The following is a 17,783-nucleotide window of genomic DNA, read 5'->3' as shown; positions in this document are numbered from 1 at the left end:
GCTGGCCCTGTCTCTTGGGGCAATAGAACGGCAGGAGCAGCAGGCCAGCAGGTCAACAGAGGGTGGAGCTGCCACTGCCAGGGGGGGGGAACTATTCTCCGCTTTAAAGACAGAGTTCTTGCAGAGTTGCAGGAAATGCTTCGGCTGGCCGCTTAAATAGCAACAAATGCCAATTACAAATGCTTTAATGGGTAAATGGACTGGACGGGCAGATGGCAGTGGACAGAATGCACTTGCTGCTCCAGAAAACCGCAAGGATTAAGTAATTTCTGCCAGACATGCAGCAGCCGCAATCGCCAAATGAACACAAAAACTTTGGCCCCTCAGCATTGGGGTGAGCAGAGAGAGAGAGAGAGCGGGAGAGCGGGAGAGCGGACAGGCAGTTGGGAGTTGGGTAAGGACTGTGGACCATGGACTGTGGCACTCTAATGCACTCGTGTGTGCAATAAATTGGCATATCCTTGCACACACACACAGATGCAGGAGCAGAGAGAGAGGGAGATACTCACACACACACACACACACACAATGGCAATGAGTTTTGCGTGTGCCGAGTCTGCTGTATTATGCACAGGATGCGCATAAGAATGAAAATCCTTTTGCACTTAATGGCAACACGGAAAAAGGCAGCAGCAGTCTGCCCCCGGTCCATTCTGTCTCTCTCTCTCTCTCTCTCTCTCTTTCGCTCTCTTTCTGCTTGGGTAATATTATTATGTGCAAAATTTCTTATTTTACCGTGGAAACTCATAAAATTTGCTGCTGCTCTTTTGTGAACTCAATGAACTGCCCGGCGTCCGGCTAGCGAGTGTCCAACGAGCTGCATCTCCTCCTGCTTAACCACTTTGAAGGCCATTAATTTGCAATGACCGTGGCGGGTGCACCGCGGGGAGGAGCCAGTGCTGCCGGTCAGTGCCGGTCAGTACTGTCGGCACATCCTGGCTGGCTGCTTGGCTGCTTGGCTGCTTGGCTGCTTGGCTGCCTGCCTGCCGACTGGCTTCTTGTCTAGTTTTGGGTCCCACTTTACGAGCATTTCAGCGCTGCTCTACTTTGCGCATTTATTGTTTTTAATGCATTTATGCCAGCTGTAGAGAAGAAAACACTGAAGCGAAACAGAATATGCTACGTATGCCACGGCAAATGGCCTGGGCCCCCAAAGAGGCACAAATTGAGCGTCTTAAAGACGAACGCATCCGTCCGGGGCATCACCGTGCAAGACACAAATATGGCTATTATTTATTCAAGCTGCAGAGGGAGAAGAAGGAGAAGCAGCAGAAGCAGAAACGGGAGCAGCAGAACCGGGAGCAGCAGAAAGCAGAGAAAGAGCAGCAGCAGCAGAGGAAGAGCAGCAGCAGCAGAGGAAGAGCAGCAGCAGCAGAGCAAGAGCAGCAAAAGCGGGAGCAGAAGCAGCAGCAGAGAAAGAGCAGCAGCAGCAGAGCCAGAGCAGCAGCAGCATCGATGCCAGCAGAAAGAGAAGAAAAATTGTGCCCTGTAGCCTGAGCTGGTCTGATACCGAGATTGCATACAATGTGCTTTGGCAGCACATTTCTCCAGCGAGTGCAGCTAATGAACCATTCCAAGGGAGAAGGATGTGTAACAGAGTGTCCTCGTAATCGTGCATTGGGAATTCCATACTCAAACACAACGGACGGGGCAGGGGTCCGAAACGGCAGATTGATCGTTGCCATCAAAAGTAAAATAAAATATCTAGTACTGGTATGCTGTGGGGGCTTAAGTTTATTGTTACAAGTAAAGTTACAAGTCTCTGTGCACAAGCTTTTACATCAGAAGCTGAATTGGACGCTCTCTCGGCGTCTCTCTCTTCCGATCTGTTATTCGCTCGTGTCTGAATTCGCTCTCACCTTAATTCGCTCTCCGCATACTTGCTTTGAGCTCTGCTGCGAATTCGCCTTTGCTCGTTTTTGCGTTTTCTACGGATCTCTTGCTATGATAAAAATGTACTGATATAAATATCTCTTTAAGTTCCACTGCATTTCCTGGTCTGAATTTGCGCCGCAGCAAGAACTTGCCACCGAAATGGAAAGTGTTTTGGCAGAAACAACAGAGCTCTGCCCTGCCATGATGATGATTATTGCCACAGTGCTGTGGGTAAGGGGAAGTGCTGCGAAAGTAGGAAAGCATTTACTTGAATTGACTTTATCCGCTTTGCTTTCAAGTGTTGCTGTGTGGCACGGACTGGCAGTGGTCCTGGTCCTGCTACTGGCAATCAGGCGCAACGACTTCCGGCAGGACAACATCAGTGTCCTGGCAACCGCAATTGAAATGTTTTCATGGCAGCTAAAACTAAAAAATTGTCATCGAGATTTCCATTACCTGCGGCGCAGTTGGCTTGGGCCACGCTTTATTAAAGATGCTGCAACGCTCAGCTTAGCAGCCATTCAGCCACATCCCCCACAGCAACCACAGCCACCCACATTCACCCACAGAGAGCTCAGTCTCGGCCATGGCCGTAGGCAGTTGGCATTGGGGCTTAATTAAGTTTGTGACTGCCCCTACCAGTGGTCTTCGGTCGCCTTGCCTCCAATCAGCTTCATAGTCAGTTGCAGGCGCCAAATCCCTTTATCCAACAGAAAATGGCGTGAAAAAAATGCAATTAGTGCTTCACTCAGCCCCAGCCCCAGCCTCAGTGCCCGATCCCCATGCCCCATGCCCCATGTCCAATTCAAGGACTCGCATTTAATTGCGAAATGCGGTAAATTAAATCATTTTCACTTGTGCGTCTTAAAGTTCTTTAAAGGAAATCCTGCTAATGGCAGCCAAAAGGTTCGCCCGACAAACCACAACGGACCAGCGCCACAGCCAGAAGCCAGAGCCCTGAAGCCAAAAGGAAATGCATAAGAGAGTAAAGTAAAAGAGAGCAAGAGAATGTGAGAGAGGGAGAGGGCACGCGAGAGTGGTAAAAGATTTTGTAGACTGCATTTTTAATTACACTAAAAGCAAGCTGAGCAGCAAAGCGAATGCCCGTGTTCCTTTTGGCTTTCCATCTGTATCTTCCGTCCATCATTAAGAAGAGCTTTTCATCTATTGTAGATGGGCACCCGCATACACAGCCACAGACATGGATACAGATGTATGTGGCTGACACAGAGATTAGCATAAATATGCGGCCAAAGCACACACAAACACACTCACACACACACACACACAGAAACTGCAAAATGGAAAGTTGTAAAAGCAAACACCATTAAGCACATCAACTGGAAAAGAGCCGAGAAAACTCATTTCAACTGTGACACAAGACAACAAAAATTCTGATATAAAATAAAAGAAAAAAATCGAAATTGGACAAGCATTTCGGGTGACCAGAACTTGTAATATAAGACAAACAAGAGGACAATAGCGAAATGTTGTTCTTTAAATGGCACAAAATGTTTTCAAAGCTTATTTTTCATTTGCTGCAGCAACAACAGCAAAAAGGACACGTCTCCAAAGTAAAGGAACGAGGGCCCTGGTACAGGGCAAGACAGCATAATGTGCAAACGTAACAAGCAGAGCAAACAAAAAATGTACAAAAATATAAGAAAAATAGCTAAAAAGATAGTGAAACACCAGCAGCAAGCAGTGCGGCATATCCCCAGCAGCAGCAGCAGCAGCAGCAGGGCCAGGGACCAGAAGCATCCAACGACATAGACAACGACAGAACGGCAATGGCAACGGCAACGAGCGGCAAATAAAAATAAACAAACATGGCAAATAAAATGAAAACAAAACTCTATAAAAATGTTTTTTCTGCTCGTCGAAAAAGTTAAACATATAACAAGCGAATGTTTATGCACATGCGAGAGTGGCCAACGCCACTGTCCCTCCCCCCTTTCCATAACCCAATCTGGCTGTCTCTGTGAATACCCTAAACAAGGGCATGCCGTTTGTGGGCAGAAGTTTGTGACATAAAGAAAGCAAACGCAAGAAGGAACACTCGTCAAACTATTAGCTGTGGAAAATTAGTATACAAACCACTAAGGTAAGACAATTGTCGAGGTCGAAGTGTATTGTTACAAATAAAGTTTCAAAGTAAATGGTACATAAAATGCATTCTTTTTGCACAAGCTTTTACTCTCGCTTTTACGCTCTCTCTCGCCGATCTGCGCTTTGCTCTCGTCTGAATTCGCTCTAGTCTTAATTCGCTCTGCTTCGTTTTTGCTTTGCGTTCTGCTGTTCGCACTGAAGCGAGTTCGCCTTAGCTTTAATTTCCAAATAAATTCTTTAGCTTCTACTTATCTTGCCTTTCCACCTTCCGCATTTAACACTAGAAATGATACTATGTACTCAAGGGTATCCAAAGTTTCCGGTCCGAGCACTACCCTTTCCTTGCCTTTCCTTTTATGGCTGTTGTTGTGTTTGTTAGAGGGTTAGCCGCATGCTGCTTTTGCAATTTCCCCTTCCCTGCCATTCCGTGCGACGAGTATTGCTTGATGTTGTTTTTTTGTCGCATTTTACTGCACTTTTTACAACACAAATCGAAATTGTCATCCATTCGCTCAATTTGTCGTCTTGGGCGCGACCTAGCCAACACCCAAGGAGCACCCACACCCACAGCAGCACACCCACACGAGCGCCCACACTCTGCATATGCCCCGAAACCCACTTGCTTGGGAGCATCTTTATGCTTGGTTACACAAATGCCGTAGAAACCATTTCATTCATTTCTTTTTCGTTACATTTCTTCGCCGTTTCTTTGCTTTTTCTTTTCTTGCCCGCAATCTATTCCATTCCATTTTTGCTAGTTTGCCAATCTAATAGCAAAAACAACCTCAGCAAATGCGAATGCGAATCCGAATCCGCATTCGAGTGCAGGCAAAAACCAAACCCGGAAAGAGCTCTGTTCTCTGTCTCAATCCATTGCTACATTATTCCCGCTACTACACTCTTCCCGAGTTGTTTGCGTGTGTAATGAAGCAGAAATACGCTGGATGCCATATGTCAGGAGAAAAAAGAATTAAATCAGAATTCATTTGGCAAAGCCCTGCAGGTAGCAATGCAGCAGGGACCGACCACAAGTGGGGAGCTGCTCGGCTAATTGCTCACTTGGATATGAATATATTTTTTACTTGGTAGAGAGGAGGAATTATGGCTGCAATTTTTAGCAATATTTCATTGGTTTTAATCGTTTCTATTTGATTTACCTCAGTGAGCTAAAAAAATGGTTAATCCTCGTTAAACCTTTCATCTTTGCACACTTCCAGCAACAATTATAAATCCTCGTTTCAAACTCAATTGTCATTGGCAACGTGTCATTGTGTACGCAGTGGACGATAAGTAGAAGCAACCAATGGAAATTCAACAAAATACACAACTCTTAGAGAATGAAAATTGAAAATTAGGCAGGGAAGGGAACTGAAGGATATACAAGAACCCAAAAATGAATACCAAACACAAGTATATCATTGTTAAGGTAAATCGAAAAGCCACAAGAGAATGTGTGGGAGCAGCTCATTGGAGCAACGCAATTAGCAAATTACAAACTTGTAATTAAGCAAAACACGAGCTGAAAATTGAAATTCCATAGATTTGGGACAAAATAATAACAAGCTATTCGAAATTATTGGATTATGAACATACCCCATGCCATGTCTTAATCAGGCAACAACAATACGCCAAACATTAACAAGTTTTCACTGGATAATTGCACATTAAGCCAGCGGCAACAACGAACATCCCAAAGGGCATTATCACGTGCAGGACAACAATCGGAGCGAGCGCACAAGTGCAATATCGATGGCGGAGGGCAGAGAACAGAGAACAGAGTTAACCTTAACGCTGGATATTACCGAATATGTACATAAAATTACTGCGAAAATAAAAGGATTTTCATCGCGGGAAAGGGGTGGGGGAAAGTGCACTTGGGGCGATGTCAGTGCCGATAATATAAAGTTGCACAATTGCCACCAAGACACTCAGCGGCGACATCATTAACGTGGCGCAAGAACGGGCGGCGAAGTGGGGTGGAGGAGTGGTGTGTCGTGGTGTTGGGTGGTTTGCCATGGCGCCAGTATTGTCGTATTGTTTAATGGCCGGCAGGCGCGACATGGCACATCGAAATTATGGCCGACTTTTGCCAACTCAATTAATGAAAAGTAAACAGAGGATGGGCCCGGGCACAAAGGATTCCCAATTTCCTGTGAGGTTGTGTATGAGCTGCTATCAGCTGGTGCAGACCATTCAGCGGCACAAAGAGACAGAGACAGATAGAGAGAGAGAGAGAGAGAGAGAGAGATTTCGGGAGGTCAAATGTTGGACACAATGCAAAATTAATTAGCTTACTTCACTTAATCGCTTGCAATTGGACTGCAACGAGGACTCGAGCTATACCTAGACAGGAACATCATCATCATCATCAGCAGCAGCAGCAGCATACACGTCAACCTCATCATTAGCAGCAGTATCATCATAATCATCATCATCGTTGTCCTTGCCCATCATTGTTGGCATATCCTTCGTTCGTCTGCCCTGGCAACTGGCATGCCGTAAAGTAATTTGCATTTTCAGGCTAATGCCATTTGCATGCGCATATTCCGATTACAATTTAGTTAAATTTGTCCTCCATCGCACCCTGCTCTGGGCACCCATCCTCCTGCTGCTGCTGCTGCTGCTGACGGCTGGCAATTGTCCTTGCCAGAGTTGGAAATTTTCAACGAGCCAACTATTGACAATGAACTAATTGCTATTGTTGCCGTCTGGGGACATATTTCGACTGCAAATAAACTCGTTGCTAAAACGAAAGTCACTGCCAGAGACAGAGTAACGGTAAGGGAAGAGAGAGACAGAGCAAGAGAAATAACAAAGAGAGAGAGACAGAGGGAGAGCGGTGTAGCTGTAGCTGGACTAATAGTCAGAGTCAGAGTCACAATCAGAGTTAGAACTATGCCCCAAGGCGATTCGAGGGCAGCTTTAAATGGAACTCGTTTGCTGTCATCGTTGGCTAGTCCTCCTCCTGCTCCTACTGCTGCACCCACAGCCCAAGCGGCCACTCAAATGTCTCAAGAGTCTCGCCATTCTGCTGCTGGACGACTGGCACACACACGCCCCACTACCGTTCCTGTTCCTCTGTTCCATTTCGTTTCGTTCCACACTCTCCAAATCGCAAACAATTACTTTTTGAAGTAGTGCAAACGCCCCCACACCCCCACACCCCCACACCCCCACTCCCTGCTCAACTTCCTTCTTCCCACTTCTTCCACAATCACCTGTGCCAAGCCGCTGCTGCTGCTCAGCTGCGCCACATTGATCTAGCGCCCATTCCGAGTGCCAGATAACGAACCATCGATGGAATGCCTCAAGCTCGAGCGAGCTGACTGCCTGCTACCTGCTGTCAGGGCGCATACATACAGTGGGTAACATGATTATATATGGTATGGGCATGTCGATAGTACAGTAACAACAGGCTAAGAGGGAAAAGCCAACAGCTATGAGCAGTAAGTGTGTGCAGAATATTTGCGAGTAATAACATAAAGTCAAAGAGGGTAGGAATAGAAGAAATTCTTATAAATTACTTCGCAAATGTCGTACGATGCTCCACTGTACCTCTGTCAGTGCCTTGGAGAGGAGCACACACATCGCAACCAGCAGACAGCCAGCGCAGCGCAGCGTCTGTGGCGCTATGGCACGAACCTTTGGCAGCAATATTTTATAATTAAAATTTCAAATGCTCGCCAGAAGGAGCGCGAGACGGCGGACTCGTTGCTTCGTTCTGCAGATCTCATTGATGTTGGTAAATGCTTCGCTGGCCTCAACTACTCCTTCCTACGATGGCTTTTCTCTTTCGCTGCGCGCAAATTCAATTGAAAGAGTTTTAAAGAGAACTTTGTGGTTTTTGTTGCCGCTAGAATTGTTCCCCAGGCTGCTGGCCATAATATATAAACTAAGTATTCAATATGTTTCGCTCAATTTTATGGCCGTGCACTTACAAAATGCTGGCAGACATTAAAATTGGTAGTTAGTGCGGCCATAAAGCGAACTGCAAATGGTTGAAGCGGTTTTAACGACTCTCCACGGAGTGGAGGTGGTCAATCAGCTGATAATGAACTGCAGAAATGCCCGATTCTCACTTGTGGCCGTGAATCATCCAGCGAGATACGTACGCACAACTACAATGGCAATTACGAGGCTGCAAAATCAGGATCTTTCGCTTATCCTTTGCAGCTGTCGGTGGGGAGCGAGGGAAAACCGAGCAAGTTTCTCAAGTATTTATGAACTTTGTTAACAGGCCAAGAATTACAAACTTGTGAGCGGAATGGAGGTGGTGCAGGGGGGGCATGGGGGGTAAACTTCTCTGAATGAGAAATTGTGTGCAAAAGCGACAGTGTTCGTTGGTGGCAGCCAGTGAAAATGAATTAAATGGCCACGCCCACACACATACACACTCTAACACTAACACACTCAAACATACACCTACAGGACACACACACACACACACACATACAGTTACGTTGTGAAAGGTGCACTAATTGCCAACAACTCGCCGGACAAGTTTACGGCCAAGGTAAACGCGGCCAAGCTCCGTAGGCCAAAGTTCAACGTGGCTCAAGTTTTTCGACCGTGCAACGCCTACTTTTCGTGTATCTGTATGGGTGTGTGTATGTGTGTGTGTGTGCTGCATAGGTGTGCTCTTCGTGTGCTTGTGCGATTTTGGTGTTGCCTCTTCGGTACTTCACCTTGTGCAACTTTTCCTCTTACTTGTCCTTTTGTGACTTTTTTCACCCACTTTGAATCTCCCCCGGAGTCGGCTGCACCCAGGCTTACCTTTACCTTGTTTTCCCCTCTCTCTCTCTCTCTATCTCTCTCTTTCTGTCTCCCTGTTACGTCGCTTTAAGGCGCCTTAATTTCAATTTAAACTTGCGTTTTTTTTTGCCTTTGTCTCCGCGCTGTTTCGTTCCCCTTCGCCCCACCCAATGTTTACGACTTGTTGGTTTCTCTTCTCTTTCTTTTTTATTATTTTGTTGCCCACGTTAATCACCTTTCTTCTTGGCTTTTCATTTGGCCTTACTCAATTCGCGGCCTCCGAGCCTCTAGGTGGTGCGCTGCCTGATTTTATTAAAATACCATAAAACTACATCAGTCTAATTAATAAAGTTTACCGTCATTTTGTATTTAAGAACAACTGAAGAGTGCACTCGAGCTACTCTCTCGAGTGAGTCGGGAGTTTTGACTATGCCATGGGACAAAGAAAACTATGGGAATTATTTTCAGATTCGATTTAATAAAAGGAACTGCAAGTTTACTGGCTGAAAATCATGTTTATTGGCAAACATGTCCTCAATAAATGTATGGCTACAATATACAAATATATGTACCAACATGTCTTTAAATCCCTATGTACATATCCCTTAAAGCCATTATAATGCATTTTATAAATATTTTCAACCGCCTTCCTTCTGTCACAATTGACATAATTCGATGTGCGAAGCCCAGGATCCTTTTAACTCATTAACGACACGACAATTCGTAAAAATTTTACAGCTTTCAACAATATTTTTGGAACAGCTTTGACGCATAAATGCAGCTGGAAGTTAAATAAAGAGTTGAGTACGAGAATAAAACGCCTTAAAGCTATATTTAAAATAACATTTTAAATAATAAATTTACGTTTAGTTACGATGGGCTTTCCAGCCCAATATTTAGTCTTCAAATTTTTCAGCTACTCAGTATGCATATATTCATGTATGAATGTACATATGCACATACATATGTACGCTTACACGCAGCAGAGTCCGTTCTTTCGTATATCCATCTCGCATTCTTCGTAGCTGCACTTCGAGCGCAGCTTAGCAGCAGCCCCGAGTTGCTCTCTTGCGCAGCTTAGCAGCAGCCCCGAGTTGCTCTCTTGCGCAGCTAAGCAGCCGCCGCTACCTGCTCCAACTCTCTCTTTCGATCGCTTTCTCTTGCTCGCTTCGAAAAAGTTCTGCGTGAGGGCCCGTCGGCCATGCAGGTAGTCAGGTAGTTTTCGTTCTTGCTTTCGCTTTCGTTTGCAAAATAAACTGCACATTTTCGTCAGCGAACCTAACGGGACTCTTAATGAACTCCACAGCAAAAAGCTCAATAGCTAAACACAGATAAACACTTATTCGAGCTGTGCTTCGAGATTTGCCCACACAAAGTTCCAAAGACAAAGAAAACTAAAGCGCTTAATAAATGTGATTTATTATTTATCAACTGCTTTCAATGGTGCTGGACCAGAACGTCTGGTGGCTACGAACAAGTTTTAATTTTAATGGCGCTGATGAAAGAGCAATATCCTTACCGCTTGTGCAACTATTTTCACTAATATAGCTGCCATAATGTGTATTTGGCTCACTGATACATCGTGCGAATGGCACAGAAGAACTTGTACGACATGCGCAAAAACTGTTAAACAAAGAAATAAATGATTAGAAAACGAATTATGATAGGAGGAATCGGCATGAACTCACGACACTCATGGTCCCAATAGAGATATCCAAAAAGACAGTGGCCGTGAGACAGACAGGCTTCTGGGCACGCATTGCCAGCACAATGAGCATCTTGCGGAATCTCGAATCGGCCTGCGACCAGTTCATGTCATAGACAGCAAAACTTATGCTGCCACTCTGCGGAAAATACATAAAATAATATAAATCGGAGATGGACATAAATACGAGTAACGCACCGCATCGATCAGCATTTGGCTGAACTTGCAGATAAGATAAATTTCCGAATTGGCAGAGAGCAAAATTAGGAACAGTTTGGCCTGCAACTCCGGACTGATGCCGAGCGACATCTGAAAGCCCACGAAGCAAACGAGCGCCGATTGGGCCATAAAGTTGAGCAAGAGAGCGAAGCCGAAGACCTCGTTCATGACGCCAGTGAGGCTAGGGGAAAGAGGGGGAATGCAAAATCAAAGGGGAGTACAAAGGGGTTTCCGTTAACCCACCCTAAGATCTTATTATGATAGCCAATGAGTGCCTGCAACTCCTTTAAGTCTTTGTCCGCGCCATTCACCTCGGTCTGTGCTCGCACCGTAAACTCAGTCAGCGACTTGGTCAGATGATCAAAGTGCATGATGACCTGTATGGCCACGGCAAAGATCATGAGATCGGCGGCTATGTGTCCCCAAGTGACGGTAGTACCCGCCAGCGTCTGCAGAAAATATGTGGGATAATACTTCCAATTGTCGCGCCACTCCCAGGGAGCAATCGGTGTAAATGGCAGCGATTGCTTGGGATGCGGCGAGTGCAGAATCCACTTTTGCAGGAAGTACGTGAAGATGGCAAACACATTGTAGGTGAGAACGAGTGTCACGTAGAGTCCACCGAAGCCCTTCGTGTAGCGCAGGCAGCGTTGCAAGTAGCTCTTGACATTGTACTCCTCCTGCTCCTCCTGCCTGGCAGCTGGAAAGATAGACTCCATTTGGCGCACCAAATTGGTCAGCTTCTTCCGCTGCAGCAGCACCGTCACGATCTTCAGCTCCCCCACAATCACGAATCCAATGTAACTCATCACCATGCAGGAGTCGATGAAGTTCTCGTTGTGCCTGAACGAAACAACTACAAAAGTGATCTCCATGGCCAGCACAAAGTTCGCATTGACCATGTGTATGAGAAAGAGTATGTGAAATCCGAGGCCAGGCTTCTTGCTGCCCCTCATCTCATAGGGGCTGAGGCCAATTGTGTGATAGAAGTAAACCGGCAGCTGCATAAAGTCCTCAAAGACGATGTAAGCTTTGCGCTTTGGCTGCTCCAGGCTCTTAACCCTTCGACTGAGTATCTTTTCTTTGAGAAACTTCACCGACATTGCTGTGATTTGAGTGCTTAAACAATTGCTGGCCTGCCCAGTGCTTGGGCTTGGCTTTTATAGTCTCGAGTGACAGGCGGAAACCGCAGGACATTCTTGTAGGACTCCTTTTTTATGCGCAAATTGTTGCGGTTTATCAGCCACGTGGATTGCTGTTGGCACAACAAAGCTAATTGGCCAAAAATCGATCCCAATCAATCAATAACCTCAGGAGGAGGCAAATAATGAACTGAATTTCAGTTAACTAAAGACACAAATTGTCGAGAACTTACCGTAAGTAATTCCCTTTAAAGATGAGTTTGATTAAAAAACCAAGAGAAGAACCCTGGGGATCAGGCGTAATCAATCACAGAGGAAGATTAAGCATTGAGAGGCTCTCTTTATGCCTTTTACATGCTGCTGCTGCTGCTGCTGCTGCAACGTTGCACGTGGCCATTATGTAATTTCATTTAATATCACGCATATCACGCCCTGTAAACTGGCTCAAAGTGCAGCGTGAATAAAGATGCTCAAGTGGAGAGAGACCTGAAGGTGATGCAAAGAAGAGGAGCAGGAAGGATGCAGCAGTCAGCAGCAGGCACACGGGAGGCAACGCACTTGAGTGCAGCTTATTTTCCTAGGCTTGCATAATTTACGAGCATTTTCATTGATGATGGCAGCAGAATAGCAGAACAGCAGAACAGCAGAACAGCGGAACACAGCAAAGCCAAGAAGAGCAGCTTAACCGGGACACTTTGGGCAGAGTAAGAGTCGTCCATGGAGAGAGCGACAGAGACACGCACAATGCACATACTCGGGCTGAGACTCTTCCTGCTGCCAGATACTCATACAGATACAGATCGAAGTCACTTAAATTAGCCTTAAGTTGCCTGCAACGAGTCTTTTTGCTTAGTTGCTTTGTGCACTTGGCTAAGTGCAAGATGGCAGCAGGTTCAGGTTTGGGTTACAGTTTCACCTGCTGGTTCATGTCCAGGTTCAGGATGGAAAACTATCAACTGCACAACGAGCGACATGCAAGACTCATGAGCTATGCTGTGCATAAGCTTCTGCTCATGCATATCCTAGTGGCATATTTCTCCTCTCTCTCTCTCTCTCTCTCTCTCTTTTACTTTATTTTTGTGTCCAAGTTTTGTGACTTGACTGAAGCTAAAGTTTCGCCCAAGTGCCCCCTCCTTGATTACTGTCCTTTTTATTAGGTTGTAGGTACCCAAAAGCAATTTAAATATGCTCCGGCTGTTGTCAATCCTTTTTGCCAGGCTCTCTCTCCTTTCCTTTCTGTGAGCGCCCCCGGGGCTGCGAGTGCAGCCAAGAGACTTGTATTAAACATCAGCATAAATGGATGATACTCGTCCTTGTTTTATCTGGCACAAAAAGGCTCGGGGCCTCGGGGGCTGTGCAAAAGTTTCCAAAAAATATTGTTAGCTGCAGCATTATTTTATTATCAAGCTTATTATTTTCTGTTGCCGATTGCCAGCTCAACATTTTTCGAATATGTTGCCTTAATGAGGCATGTCGAAGTTTCCACTGGCATTTAAGGTGCAGCCGCCCATGGAGTGGCTTCACGACTTCGTCTACGGAGTCCCCTGCCCCGCTGCATTTTCAATTTCGTTGGAAAATGGCTGCTCCACGAAGACAACACAACGTGAGCCAATATAAAGCATGCGATACATGGTTGCTCCTTCCTCTTCACATCTTTCGTAAGTTCTTTACGCTTAAAAGCACACTTTGTCATGCCCTTTCACATGTGGAAGATGTGATGAATAATGCCTATAAGCAGATATTTCGGATGCCTTACCTGTATTATTTATTCAAGCAAACTCTTTGGCTTGATAGAGTTTATTCACTGCCTAAGAATATATTTGCTTTACATGTTTATCCCTGAGGAATATTCTTATTCCAATCATTTCTAACGAAACCTTTTCTTAGCCTTCGAGATTTAGTTCTGCAACCACACATAATTCTCACAAAATGATACATAAAATGTGCCTGCCCTGTGCCTGCTTCCATTTCTTCATTGTTCTGCTTTAAGCATAAAGTTATATAAATAAACAATTAGTTGTGAAAGTGTGTGTTAAATTCGTGGAAATGTTTTTAGCTTTGCCTTTGACAAAAAAACTGAGAGAGAAAGACAGAGAGCAGCGGCACTCACACCCCCACACATGCAATCACCCAGGGCCAATGTAAAAGGGCTCGATTATGCTCCCAGCGGGCTTCTGCTGCCTTCCAGCGGCCAAGTTTTATTATCAGCCGCGCCGAGAGACGTCGCAGTAGTAGCAGGCGGGGGTTGGGGGCTAAAAAGAAGCAACAATAAAACTCATAAAATATGTTTGCCATCAGACACACAGAAACGCAAGCAGAAACAGAAAGATAGGCAGCCGTTTTTTTATACACTTTCTCGCGGGGTGTGTGTGAGAATTTGCAAGAAGTTGGCGCAAAGCCTTTAAGCTGTGATCGAAAATAATACGAAAATAAATTAAACTAAATGGAACCAGTTTTGACTTATTTAAGACTGAAACTTGCAGAACAATCGCTCGCTAGCTTAAGGCGCAGGCAATCCCCAAGGCCAGTTAGGGTATCAACTGCATCGACTCCCGCCTCTGCCTCTCTGCCAGCCTGCTCTGGCCTGCCTGCCCATGGTGAATTTACTTACGGGTGAAGTCTTCACCACAGGGGAGTGTCTTCTCCATCTCCATTCCTTCCCAGCGCTTGTTTCTCTGCGCGTGGTGAATATCTGATTGCTGCTCCCCACAGCGGCCAACGTCACCTTGCAAGTAAATTCCCCTTGCGGCTGCCCTGCCCTCTGCATGTTGTATTTGTATTTTGCTGCTTTATTCTTCATTTAACAGCATGGCCCCTTGGGGTGGTGCCAGAGCCCACCCACAGTGTGCGCTGTTCCGGTGCTCCGCTGCTCCTTCGTTTCTGCTTTGTTTCGGCTGTCCTGCTTTTAGGCTTATTATATGCCAGCCTTGCACTCATTTAAACCATTTTAAAGTAATTTTTGCTTATAGCTAATTTTAAGCTATTGCCCTGTGGTGGCCTCGGCAGCTCAACTCCTTTGCCACCTGCTTTGCGGTTAGCTGCCACCAATTGCCCTGCTCCCTGCCCCTGCCTGGTTTTGTTGTTGTGCGCCTTTTTACGTATTCTGCCGTTTTTTATTTTTTTATGACAGCTATTGCTCCGCCGAGACAGCGACTGTTATGGCTTTTCTTTGCATTTCCTCACTTTGGACTTACTTTTGCCTCACTTTTTCACTCCTTCTTTGCGTTTCCCTTTCGCTTTTCGTTTGCTTTTGGTTTTGCGTTTCCTTTTTCCTTTTTCCTTTTCCCTTTCATATTTTTGTTTTGCTGCTAGCCACAAAGTATTTCAGTTAATTTATTATTTATTAAACTTTTGGCATCCATTAGCAGCGCTGAAACTTTCACTTTATAAATTGACAATTTGTTATGTTGCCTGCCCAACCCGCCCGCTCGTTGTCTATTATTTATTTGCCATCTGTTGGGAGTATCTCTAGCTGTAACTTTTTCTGGAAATTATTATCCATTTTTCATATCGAATCCTGCGACCCCGGCATAAAAATTAAACATTAAGATGGCGCACACGGCCTAAGCCCCAGATCTCTGTCACTTGAGGTGCGGCTAAGAATTATGTTTCTGTGCGGGATTTACTCGGCAACTTGTACAGCGCTTAACTGCTGTGCTGGGGTTAAGCTGTCGCACAAAGAATGCTCCGGCAAAAACAATGAGAGTGGCCCACAATAGCCGCTCCTCGGCCAGGAAATTTCTAATATTTCTTTTTGTTTTTGTTTCGCCACTGGGGCACGCACTGTGTGTGTGTTTGGGCTGTTGACTTCAAATTGAGTTGTGGGGCAGTAAAAATAAAGAGAGAGAGAGAGAGAGACGCCAGCAAGTGCCACTGGAGGCCAAGCGGCAATGCGACAAAAGTCAACTGCTGCAAAGGGAAACGGCCATGGACGATGGACCAAGGACCGAGGACCGAGGACTGCTGCTGGCCAAGTCTCAGTGTGAAGATATTTATGGCCAATGGCCAGAGGACGCTGGCCGACCACTTGGCTTTAGCGGCTCGACTCTCTCTCTCTCTCTCTCTCTCTCTCTCTCTCTGTGTTTGTAAGCCGTTTAGGGTTCAATCTCGTTGGGGTCGAGTTCCCACGTCGCATGAGTGATATGAATGCAGTCAACAAACCAATTTTACGAATGTTTCTCCCAGTCCCAGCCCCTGTGCCAGTCGCGGTCTCTGCTGCTGACATATTTGGCATTTAAATTGCTTCAAATGATGGGAATTATCGAAATGCACAATTGATGTTGTTCATCTGTGGTGTGAACGTTAAATCAAAACTAATAAATTGGCTAAATGCACAAATAGAAGGACAGCAAGTGGTCGACTTACGACGCGGGCATTACCCAGGGATGCGATTTATGCAGACCTGCCAGACAGGTACAGACGGAAAGAGCGGAAACGAGTTATTCGTTAAGAGATTTTTGTATATTTTTTGGACATGTATTTAGCTTTATTTAACTCTTTGGTAAAGTTTTTAATTATCTTCATTTATAACCAATTTGAAGGCCTCTTCATGGGTTCCCAAATAATCCCAAAATTCGCAAAAATTCCCCGCCTAATGGTCAGCCAAAGTTTTGTGGAATTTGTTCATGTGATGTGGGCGTGGCGGTTGCATATGTCAAATAGCATTTATCGGGGGGCTTAGAAATTGATTAAAAATTAAATCAAAAGCTGCTAAAAATCGCACATAATCTGGGCAGCACTTTTGGGATTATTTTAGTAATTTAATTAGTAAATTCTAAATCTAATTTAATGCCAAACATTTCAAGTCGAATCAAATTATTAACACCACCCAAAAAAGTCAAATAAATATGAATTTAAATGTGTTGTCAATGCCCTTTGCTTGGGCATGGAAATCCAAATAGAACTTCACCTTTTGCCACAGCTACGAGCCACTATTTGCGGCACTTCATGGCACACACACACGAGGGCACCAGGGATAACCCTAGACATGGCAACACAAACCAGGGGCAGAGCAAACACATTTCAATTGCCCGACAAATCCACTTTGGAATGTTAAATGCACTTGCAACATGTTTCTGCCACACCGCTGCCAGTCGATACAGCTCAAGCCAGTGCCAGGGGAATGTCGGGACAAGGGTAAACACATTTAACTTTCGATCAGGGCTGGGGGTGAGGAGAGACTGAAGCATTACTTGCGCTACATTTCACAGTTCAACAAATCACCTGCACATATCTGGAGAGTCCACCGAGTGTCTCTCCCCTCAGACACTCACTCCCTGTCCCTGGCTGCCTCACACCTGACGCCGCTGTTTACAGCACTTGAAAATGAAAATAAACGCATTTCAAGCTAATTAAACAATAAAAGAGCAAAAGAGCACAACCCAAAAGCGAAATGCAATAACAAGGAAAATAAAAATGAAGGCAAATTGTGGGGGACAGCAGAAGGGGAAGGATGAGGGAAAGGAAAAGGGAAAGCCACTGCAGCGACGGAATGTAATTCAGCAAATAAAAGTGCACGGCATTGGCATTAGTCCGGGGTGTTGACGGGGTGGGGCAAGCGGAGAAAGGGCGTGGACGAGGGAACAGCAAGAGGGCGTGGCACTCTCACTCGTTCAACCCCCCCCCTCCGACGCACCGACAGCTGACAAAGGCGAGCGCGCGACTTGAAAGTAGGCAACAAAGACGACGACAGCGATGGCAACGGCAACGGCAACGGCGACGACGTGGCACAATGATGTTGCAATTTAATTTGTATTGTCGCCGGGAACTGTAGCTGGGCGACACAATTGCAGTGGCAGCACGGAGAACGTCTGGTGTGTGCCGACTGACGATGATCACCCTGATGATGATGCTGATGCTGATGAATCCACTTAAGCGACAAGAGTAGCAGCAGCAGCAGCATACAGAGAAGAGCAGCAGCCAGAGGAGAGCAGCCAGAGTGTCGCTTAATTGAACAGCCAAAGGATGACATGAGCAGACAA

General features: G+C 45.6%; 1 protein-coding gene across 1 annotated transcript; it reads right to left on the bottom strand.

Moving 5' to 3' along the window:
• Positions 1-10,305: 10,305 nt before the first annotated feature.
• On the bottom strand, positions 10,306-11,763 carry LOC117589745 (odorant receptor 67a). Its single transcript, XM_034281926.1, has 4 exons — positions 10,904-11,763; positions 10,640-10,841; positions 10,425-10,580; positions 10,306-10,359 (listed from the first exon to the last, which is right to left on the bottom strand). The coding sequence occupies exons 1-4, from the start codon at positions 11,761-11,763 to the stop codon at positions 10,306-10,308; spliced, it is 1,272 nt and encodes a 423-aa protein (XP_034137817.1).
• Between the last annotated feature and the right edge of the window lie 6,020 nt (positions 11,764-17,783).

This window comes from Drosophila guanche, unplaced genomic scaffold (genome assembly GCF_900245975.1).
Source record: "Drosophila guanche unplaced genomic scaffold, DGUA_6, whole genome shotgun sequence".
Classification (NCBI taxonomy): Eukaryota; Metazoa; Arthropoda; class Insecta; order Diptera; family Drosophilidae; genus Drosophila; species Drosophila guanche.
The sequence above is the reverse complement of the archived record's forward strand: the minus strand, read 5'-3'. Positions and strand labels throughout refer to the sequence as shown.